This window comes from Salmo salar, chromosome 13, assembly GCF_965601325.2.
Source record: "Salmo salar chromosome 13, fSalSal1, whole genome shotgun sequence".
Lineage (NCBI taxonomy): Eukaryota > Metazoa > Chordata > Actinopteri > Salmoniformes > Salmonidae > Salmo > Salmo salar.
The window spans coordinates 61,095,579-61,106,580 of record NC_138303.1 but is presented as its reverse complement, the minus strand read 5'-3'; the positions used below and the strand labels follow the sequence as shown (position 1 = coordinate 61,106,580).

The 11,002-nt window shown below is 45.3% G+C and overlaps 1 protein-coding gene across 1 annotated transcript in view; it reads right to left on the bottom strand.

Annotated features, from left to right (window-relative positions):
• Positions 1-1,133: 1,133 nt before the first annotated feature.
• Positions 1,134-11,002, bottom strand: part of LOC106567515 (PDZ and LIM domain protein 4) — a 77,069-nt gene continuing 67,200 nt past the window's right edge. The window contains exons 6-7 of the mRNA XM_014136837.3: positions 2,742-2,895; positions 1,134-2,083 (exon numbers count right to left, since the gene is read on the bottom strand). Of these exons, the coding sequence (XP_013992312.1) occupies positions 1,879-2,083; positions 2,742-2,895 (359 nt within the window). The 3' untranslated portion in view covers positions 1,134-1,878. The remainder of the gene's footprint in view (positions 2,084-2,741; positions 2,896-11,002) is intronic.

Genomic DNA, 11,002 nt, shown 5'->3' with positions numbered 1-11,002 from the left:
TTTGGGTCATTGTCCTGTTGAAAAACAAATGATAGTCCCACTAAGCGCAAACCAGATGGGATGGTGTATCACTGCAGAATGCTGTGGTAGCCACGCTGGTTAAGTGTGCCTTGAATTATAAATAAATCACAGACAGTGTCACCAGCAAAGCAACCCACACCATCACACCTCCTCCATGCTTCACGGTGGGAACCACACGTGGAGATCATCCGTTCACCTACCCTGCGTCTCACAAAGTCACGGAGGTTGGAACCAAAAATCTCTAATTTACACCAGTCTAATGCCCATGGCTCGTGTTTCTTGGCCCAAGCAAGTCTCTTCTTCTTATTGGTGTCCTTTAGTGGGGGTTTCTTCGCAGCAATTCGAAAATGAAGGCCTGATTCACACAGTCTCCTCTGAACAGTTGATGTTGAGATTTGTCTGTTACTTGAACTCTGTGAAGCATTTAATTTCTGAGGCAGTTAACTCTAATTAACTTATCCTCTGCAGCATAGGTAACTCTAGCTCTTCCTTTCCTGTGGCAGTCCTCATGAGAGCCAGTTTCATCATAGCGCTGATGGTTTTTGTGACTGCACTTGAAAAAACTTTAAAAGTTCTTGAAATGAACCTTCATGTCTTAAATGAATGATGGACTATTATTTCTCTTTGCTTATTCGAGCTGTTCTTGCCACAATATGGACTTGGTCTTTTACCAACTAGGGCTATCTTCTGTATACCACCCCTACCTTGTCACTACATAACTAATTGGCTCAAACACATTAAGAAGGAAAGGAATTTCACAAATTAACTTTTAACAAGGCACACCTGTTAATTGAAATGCATTCCAGGTGACTGCCTCATGAAGCTGGTTGAGAGAATGCCAAGAGTGTGCAAAGCTGTCATCAAGGCAAAGGGTGGCTACTTTGAAGAATCTATGATATAAAATATATTTTGATTTGTTTAACACTTTTTTGGTTACTACATGATTCCATATGTGTTATTTCATAGTTTTGATGTCTTCACTATTATTCTACAATGTAGAAAATAGTAAAAATAAAGAAAACCCTGTAATTAGTAGGTGTGTCCAAACATTTTACTGGTACTATAAATCCCCTCCCTCCCTACCCTCCCTCCCTCCCTCCCTCCCTCCCTCCCTCCCTGGAAATGTAGAAGTGTGATTCATTCAGTGGACCTGGCTGTGACTAGATATATGTTAAAATCAAACAAGAAATAAATGTATATTATTCCCATATGTTTCTAGATTCACGGGTTGGATTTCAATATTTTCCATGCCCTTGTCCTGCGTCTTTGCTCCCCACAGCTTTTTAAAAGCTGCTACAGTGGAGAGACAAAAGGCTTTCTCGTGTGGCACTGGATTGCACTCCAACAGATGTAAAAAAGCTGGGGTTCTTTAATTGTAGCAGTAACAGTATGAGAAGCAGTGAAAGGTGAATTCCATTCTTAGTCAGGTGCTTGACCCTATTCCATTCCACTAACTGTATTGTAGTCGGCAGAGTTAAAAATAGAAAACCATCCCAAGATGTGAGAGGTCATTCGGTTGAATATTGCTTATGTTTCAACATCATCTAAAAGTGCTATTGACACAAAGAAAAGCCCGCAATTTGAGTAAAATAGGTTGAATAAAACATAGTTTTTTTTTTACTCAGCAGGTGTAAAAATGTTAATCCGTCCGAAATAGTGTGAAAGAATTAAAGAGAGACTTAAAACCTTTGGAAACTCCATTTTCTCACTCTCTAGTATCCAACTCTAAATGGATATTTCCTGGCAACAGCTTGGACATGTAGTGCATTGGAAGTGGAACACATTTATACAGGCTGGAAGCTGTGGATAAGACTGCAGGCACATGTCTGAGGGGGGCTGTGTGAGAGTCAGACAAGTTCAGACCAGTTCAACCTTGGAGTTGGGGTAGACGGCGACCACGTCATATCCCTCGGGAGGCTGTACGCGGGCCATGGCGTGGGTCTCACAGTACAAGTTCTCCTCGATGAAGAAGTAGCCCCTCTGCTTGAGGTTCATGCCGCAGTCATCACACATGAAGCACTCTGTGTGGTACAGTTTGTCTCTGGCCTTCACGATGGTTCCCCTATACGGACAGAACATAACCAGGTTGTTAGTGTCATGTCAAAGATAAGGGGTTTTCAAGGTTATATAAATAAAGAGCTATTTGATTAGCATTCATTTTCTTATTTAACTATGTCACTGTGCATTCAAGTGACCAGTATTCTATTCATGGATCTGGGTATTTGCATTACCAATAAGGATTACATAGCTTCACAACAGCCAGAACTCATTGGTTGAATTTGAATCTCCCCTGTATCCGGGCCTTTATCCTAACCACTACTGCCTATAACAGTAGGTAAATGCTTTAGTGCCCTGCCTAAAAACCCCTGTGTAAACAGTCTATATAACAGATCCATGGTACTAAGCCTCCACAACAGTCTCTTGTTCAAATGACATCACTGTTTACCCATGGTGCTTTAACAGTGTGGGGATTACTGGCATCTCTGGGTTCCTGAGGAGGAGGGCGTGGCACAGAGGTTTATTCATTCAAAGTGCTATATGGAGATCATTTTCCCTCTCTGTTATTAGCTTGGGCCTGTTGTAGCAGGACTAGATAGCATCCCAAAATGCACCCTATCCCCTGTGGTCTATGGTCAAAAGTAGTGCATTTTATAGGGACTACGGTGCTATTTGTGACACACTCCTAGTGTGCAGCGTCATCTCTGTTTTTTATGACTTACACTATGCCGTTGCCACAGCGCGTGCACTGGGGGAGTTTCTGTAGGCCGGGCATGGGGCCCATGTGGCCGGGGATGGGGCTGCCCAGTTTAGGGACTGGGGATCGGTCCGGGGACCTAAGGCCTCTCACTCCAGACATGTCAGTGGGGGACACACCTGTGGACACAGACACACAAAATAACACCTCAGTTAAATATATATATATTTTTTTAATTAGCATTATTATTTATTCAACTTATATAGCGCAGTTAAGACACGTTTAGATATTGTAAATCAACTTACAATGGGGAGATGTTTCCTCTAGGTACAGATCTAGGATCAGCTTCCTGTCCCCCAATCCTAATCTACGATATCAGTTGGATAAAATGCTAAACTGACCCAAGATTTAGGGGCAACTTCACCCTATACCAGTATATGAGAGCTAGAAAGGCAGCAGTCAGCCATGGGTGAAAGCATGGAGATGGAAGAATGAATGGTGTTCACACTTGGCTCAGGGACGCACCAAGGTCAGCTACTGTCCACAACAGACATCACTCCTCAGTAAGCACTCCCTTCACTGGTGTGTTAACCTCAGAGGGCATGGCAGGGGTACAGGCAGAGGGCCAGGGTGGTGCTCACACGCTGTCAGCCTCTCTACCTCTTTCTTTCTCTCACTCTACCATACCCTCCCCTCTCTCTCTCTGTACTGTATTACCTACAGTATTGCTCCCCCTCCCCATACCTCTATCTTCCTTTCCCTATCTCTACCTCTCACTCCCTATCTATCTCCCTCCATTCACATTTCTGGGATACCAGGGCTGATGTGAGATCCTGGCACACAGCAGGAACACATCAATTAGGAGAGGAGAGAGAGGCAGCTGCCTGGCAGAGCAAATATTTCACATTCTCATCACACCAGAGTGTCACAATCACACTCTCCCTGAACCACGGGAGTGATGAGGTGCCAGCAGGCCCCATTGACCCAGCACGCCACTGCCTCTGGCTCTGGCATGGCCTACCCATCACACTGGTGAACTACCTGGCACAGAGAAGTTTACATCACTCCAACACTTAAACACTAATGATGTGACCGTTTAAAAGGTTGGAGTAATAACGGGGTCTATTTTTACTGTAATAATTGCTGTATTCAGCCTGGTCTCATAGCCTAGACGTAATATAGTAAATGTAAATCCGGGACACTCAAATTAGTATATGTTATATTTGGTATGGTTACATAAGACAGATGCTTACTTAAGGCAAAAATGGAAGTAGGGTGGTTGGTCGGGGGGGATGGGTAGACGTATAACGCAAATGTCTAGCAACCCAAAGGTTGCATGTTTGAATCTCATCATGGACAACTTTAGCATTAGCAACTTTACTTAGTACTTTTTAGTTACTTCGCAACTACATTTTGTTAATAAAATAATGATAAAAAAATACTCTTTCAAAATGAAGATGTTGATTTAGTTATGGATCCATAACAAATTACTATGGGAATACAGTTGAAGTCAGAAGTTTACATACACCTTAGGCAAATACATTTAAAATCAGATTTTCACAATCCCTGACATTTAATCATTGTAAAAAGTCCCTGTCATAGGTCAGTTAGGATCACCACTATATTTTAACTTTTTTAGGATAGGGGGCAGCATTTGGAATTTTGGATGAAAAGCGTGCCCAAAGTAAACTACCTGCTACTCAGGCCCAGAAGCTAGGATATGCATATAATTGGTAGATTTGGATAGAAAACACTCTAAAGTTCCCAGAACTGTTAAAATAATGTTTGTGAGTATAACAGAACTGATATGGCAGGTGAAAACCTGAGGAAAATCCATCCAGGAAGTGCCATTATTTTGAAATGGCTGTTTTTCCAATGAAAGCCTATCCACCATTTAAAGGGATAGGACCCAAATTCTGTTCCCTATGGCTTCCACTAGTTGTGAACAGTCTTTAGACATTGTTTCAGGCTTTTATTCTGAAAAATGAGGGAGAATGACCACATTGAGTGAGTGGACCCTGGGATGTCCCCAGAGCTGGTAACTGCACGCGACTGAGGGCGCACCTTTTTTGTTTTTCTTTTATATTGACGACGCTATTGTCCGGTACAAATATTATCGATTATTTAGGCTAAAAACAACCTGAGGATTGATTATAAACATCTTTGACATGTTTCTACGAACTTTACGGATACTATTTGGAATTTTTGTCTGCCCGCTGTGAACGCATTTGAGCCATTGGATTACTGAACAAAATGCGCCAATAAAATGGAGCTTTTTGGATATAAAGAGGAACTTTATCGAACAAAATGAACATTTATTGTGTAACTGGGAGTCTTGTGAGTGCAACCATACGAAGATCATCAAAGGTAAGTGATTCATTTTATTGCTATTTCTGACTTTCGTGACTAATCTACTTGGCTGCTAACTGTTTGTAATGTTTTCTGTGCTGAGCACTGTCCTCAGATAATCGCATGGTTTGCTTTCACCGTACAGCCTTTTTGAAATCTGACATGGTGGCTGGATTAACCACAAGTTAAGCTTTATTTTGATGTATTGCACTTGTGATTTCTTGAAAGTTAAATATTCATAGTAATTTAATTTGAATTTGGCGCTCTGCAATTTCACCGGAAGTTGTCGAAATGAGACGCTAGCATCCCACTGATCCACATGAAGTTTTAAGAATGTGAATTGTCAGAATAATAGCAGAGAGAATGATTTATTTCAGCTTTTATTTCTTTCATCACATTCCCAGTGGGTCAGAAGTTTACATACACTCAATTAGTATTCGGTAGCATTGCCTTTAAATTGTTTAACCTGGGTCAAACATTTTGGGTAGACTTCCACAAGCTTCGCACAATAAGTTGGGTTAATTTTGGCCCATTCCTCCTGACAGAGCTGGTGTAATTGAGTCAGGTTTGTAGATCTCCTTGCTCGCACACGCTTTTTCAGTTCTGCCCACAAATTTTCTATAGGATTGAGGTCAGGGCTTTGTGATGGCCACTCCAATACCTTGACTTTGTTGACCTTAAGCCCTTTTGCCACAACTTTGGAAGTATGCTTGGGGTCATTGTCCATTTGGAAGACCCATTTGCGACCAAGCTTTAACTTCCTGACTTATGTCTTGATGTTGCTTCAATATATCCACATAATTTACCATCCTCATGATGCTATCTATTTTGTGAAGTGCACCAGTCCCTCCTGTAGCAAAGCACCCCCACAACATGATGCTGCCAACCCGGTGCTTCACGGTTGGGAAGGTGTTCTTCGGCTTGCAAGCATCCCCCTTTATTATGGCCAAACAGTTCTATTTTTGTTTCATCAGACCAGACCAAAAAGTGCAATCTTTGTCCCCATGTGTAGTTGCAAACCATAGTCTGTCTTTTTTATGGCAGTTTTGGAACAGTGGCTTCTTCCTTGCTGAGCGGCCTTTCAGGTTATGTCGATATAGGACTCGTTTTACTGTGGATATAGATACTTTTGTACCTGTTTCCTCCAGCATCTTCACAAGGTCCTTTGCTGTTTTTCTGGGATTGATTTGCACTTTTTGCACCAAAGTACATTCATCTCTAGGAAACAGAATGCGTCTCCTTCCTGAGTGGTATGACGGCTGCGTGGTCCCATGGTGTTTATACTTGCGTACTATTGTTTGTACAGATGAACGTGGTACCTTCAGGCATTTGGAAATTGCTCCCAAGGATGAACCAGATTTGTGGGTGTCTACAATTTTATTTCTGAGGTCTTGGCTGATTTCTTTTGATTTTCCCATGATGTCAAGCAAAGAGGCACTGAGTAGGTAGGCCTTGAAATACATCCACAGATACACCTCCAATTGACTCAAATTATGTCAATTAGCCTTTCAGCAGCTTCTAAAGCCATGGCATCATTTTCTGGAGTTTTCCAAGCTGTTTAAAGGCACAGTCAAATTAGTATGTAAACTTCTGACCCACTGGAATTGTGATACAGTGAATTATAAGGGAAATAATCAGTCTGTAAACAATTGTTGGAAAAATTACTTGTGTCATGCACAATGTAGATGTTCTAACTGACAAACTATAGTTTGTTAACAAGAAATTTGTGGAGTGGTTAAAAAAAAGAGATTTAATGACTCCAACCTAGGTGTAGATGAAAACTTCCGACTTCGACTGTATACAGGACTAAGATTGAATCCTACTAAACCGGCTCCAACCCTCGTCGGGTGTGGCAGGGCTTGCAAACTATTACGGCCTCCAAAGGGAATCCCAGCCGCGAGCTTCCCAGTGACGCGAGCCTACCAGACGGGTTAATTGCTTTTATGCTTGCTTTGAGGCAAGCAACACTGATGCATGCATGAGAGCACCAGCTGTTCCAGATGACTGTGTGATCATGCTCTCCGTAGCAGATGTGAGTAAGACCTTTAAACAGGTCAACATTCACTAGGCCGCGGGGCAAGACAGATTACCAGGACACGTACTCAGAGCATCCGTGGACCAACAGGCAAGTGTCTTCACTGACATTTTAAACCTCTCCCTGACCGACTCTGTAATACCTACAAGTTTCAGGCAGACCACTATAGTGCCTGTGCCCAAGAACGCCAAGGTAACCTGCCTAAATGACTACCGCCCCATAGTACTCACATCTATAGCCATGAAGTGCTTTGAAAGGCTGGTCATGGCTCACATCAACACCATTATCCTAGAAACCCTAGATCCAATTTACATACCGCCCCAATAGATCCACAGACGATGCAATCTCAATTGCACTCCACACTGCCCTTTCCCACATGGACAAAAGGAATACCTACATGAGAATGCTGTCCATTGACTACAGCTCAGCGTTCAACACCATAGTGCCCACAAAGCTCATCAATGAGCTAAAGACCCTGGTACTAAACACCTCCCTCTGCAACTGCATCCTGGACTTCCTGACGGTCCGCCCCAGGTGGTAAGGGTAGGCAACAACACATCTGCCATGCAGTTCCTCTACATGTGTGCCCCTCAGGGGTGTGTGCTTAGTTCCCCCCTGTACTCCCTGTTCACCCACAACTGCATGTCCAAGCACGACTCTAGCACCATCATTAAGTTTGCTGAAGACACAACAGTGGTAGGCCTGATCACCGACAACGATGAGAGGAGGTCACAGTGTGGTGCCAGGACAACAACCTCTCCATCAATGTGAGCAAGACAAAGGAGCCGATCATGGACTACAGGAGGAGGACGGCCAAACACACCCCCATTCACATCAACGGCGCTGTAGTGGAGCGGGTCAGGAGCTTTAAGTTTCTTGGTGTCCACATCACCAACAAACTGTCATGGTCCTAACACACCAAGACAGTCATGAAGAGGGCATGACAAGGCCTATTCCCCCTCAAGAGCCTGAAAAGAACTGAGGTCCCCAGATCCTCAAAAAGTTCTACAGTTGCACCATCGAGAGCATCCTGACTGGTTGCTTCACTGCCTGGTATGACAAATGCTCGGCATCAAACCATAAGGCACTACAGAAGGTAGTGCGTGTGGCCCAGTACATCACTGGGGCCAAGCTTCCTGCCATCCAGGACCTCTATACGAGGCGGTGTCAGGGGAAGGCCCAAAAAATTGTCAATGACTCCCGCCACCCAAGTCATAGACTGTTCTCTGCTACCATACGGCAAGTGGTACCGGAGCACCAAGTCTAGGTCCAAAAGGCTCCTTAACAGCTCCTACCCCCAAGCCATAAGACTGCTGAACAATTAATCAAATGGCTAACCGGAATATTTGCTTTGACGTCCCCCCCTTTAATTTGTACACTGCTGCTACTAAATGTTTATTATTGATGCATAGTCAGTTTAGCTCTACCTACCTGTACATATAACTTAAATTACCTTGACTAACCTATACCCCCGCACATTGACTCGACATCGGTACCCACAGTATATAACCTTGTTATTTTTATTGTGTACGTTTTTTTACTTTCATTTATTTACAAAATATTTCCTTATCTCTTATTTTGTTGTTGGTTAAGGGCTTGTAAGTAAGCATCTCACAGTACGGTCTTCACCTGTTGTATTTTGCACATGTGACAAATACAAATTGATTTGTGCACAACACATCAGCTGTCTGTGACCAGGTGAGAAAACCTTTCCAAGCCAAACCTTCATATCATAATCGGTAACCACTACACACAGTTTACATTGTGGTCACCATATTAACGTCATAGTCAACATACATATTAGAACTGATGCATTAGTAAAAACGCTATAATCATGCTGTACAGTGTACAGTCAGCAGCAAACACTTTAGCAGTTACACCGGAGGGCCCCGATGGCAATACATTTATAAAACCAAAAGGTTACCTTGACTTGGAAGAGTTCCAGTGTTGGATAGCCACAGCCAGCTAGCTAAACATAGCATCCTTCCCTTTTTGAGCCGGGTATTTGAGTAGGCTAAACCAGCTTTTTTCATAAAGACTACTGACATGTAAGGGGTGCGTAACCGGTGGCAGGGAAGTCAGACTCAGGAGAGCAGAACTTGGTAATACCCGGAGCAGTTAAATCGCAAAACCAACGGCATAAAAATAACAAGATATGGGTAGATATGGGGGGAACAGAGGGTTAAATACACAACAAGTGATTGAGGGAATTGAAACAAGGTGTGAGAAAAAACAAGACAAAACACACGGAAAATGAAAAGTGGATCAATGATGGCTAGAAGACCGGCGATGGCTAGAAGACCGGAGCACCGCCCGAACAAGGAGAGGACCCGACTTCGGCAGAAGTCGTGACAGTACCCCCCCTTGACGCGCGCCTCCAGCAGCACGCCGACGCCGGCCTCGGGGACGACCCGGAGGGCGAGGCGCAGGGCGATCCGGACGGAGACAGTGGAACTCCCGCAGCATTGAAGAGTCCAACACGTCCTCACCCAGCACCTCTCCTCTGGACCGTAACCCTCCCACTCCACGAGGTACTGAAGGCCCCTCGCCCGATGCCTCGAATCCAGGATAGAGCGAACGGAGTACATCGGAGCACCTCAGACTCCTGGAGCGGGCCAACCACCACTGGCTTGAGAAGAGACACATGGAACGAGGGGTTAATACGGTAATCAGGGGGAACCTGATTACCGTAACCTTTAACAAAACTTGTTCACTCTCCTCAGGACTTTAAATAGCCTCACAAACCGCGGACCCAGCTTCCGGCAGGGCAGGCGGAGGGGCAGGTTCCGGGTCGAGAGCCAGACCCAGTCCCCCGGTGCGAACACCGGGGCCTCACTGCGGTGAAGGTCTGCACTGGCTTTCTGGTGCAGCATGGCCCGCTGGAGGTGAACATCGGTGGCGTCCCATGTCTCCTCCACGTGCCTGAACCAGTCGTCCACCGCAAGAGCCTCGGTCTGACTCTGATGCCAAGGCGCCAGAACCGGCTGGTACCCCAGTACGCAGTGGAAGGGGGAGAGGTTAGTGGAGGAGTGGCGGAGCGAGAGCCTTTAGAGCCTTGACGACAGCCAACAGTTCCTGGTCCCCCACATCATAGTTTTTCTCCGTCGGGCTGGGCTGAGAGAGCACGGCTCCTATCCCAGCCTCGGACGCGTCCACCTCCACTATGAACGCCAAGGAGGGATCCGGATGGGCCAGCACGGGAGCCGAGGTAAACAGAGCCCTCAGGTGACCAAAAGCCCTGTCCGCCTCAGCCGACCACTGCAAACGTACCGGGCCCCCCTTCAGCAGTGAGGTAATGGGAGCCGCTACCTGACCAAAACCCCGGATAAACCTCCGGTTGTAATTGGCAAACCCTAGGAACCGCTGCACTTCCTTTACCATGGTGGGAGTCGGCCAATTACGCACGGCTGAAATGCAGTCACTCTCCATCTCCACCCCCGAGGTGGAAATGCGGTACCCTATTAAGGAGACGGACTGCTGGAAGAACAGGCATTTCTCAGCCTTGACGTACAGGTCATGCTCCAACAGTCGACCAAGCACCTTGCGCACCAGGGACACATGCTTGGCGCGTGTAGTGGAGTATATCAGAGTGTCATCAATATACACCACTACACCCTGCCCATGCAGGTCCCTGAAAATCTTGTCTACAAAGGCTTGGAAGACTGATGAAGCATTCATCAACCCGTACGGCATGACGAGGTACTCATAATGCCCTGAGGTCATACTGAATGCCGTCTTCCACTTGTCTCCCTCCCGGATACGCACCAGGATGTAAGCACTCCTGAGATCTAGTTTGGTGAAGAAGTGCGCCCCGTGCATTGACTCAATCGCCGTGGCGATAAGAGGTTGCGGGTAACTGTACCTCACCACGATCTGATTCAGGCCTCGGTAGTCAAAACACG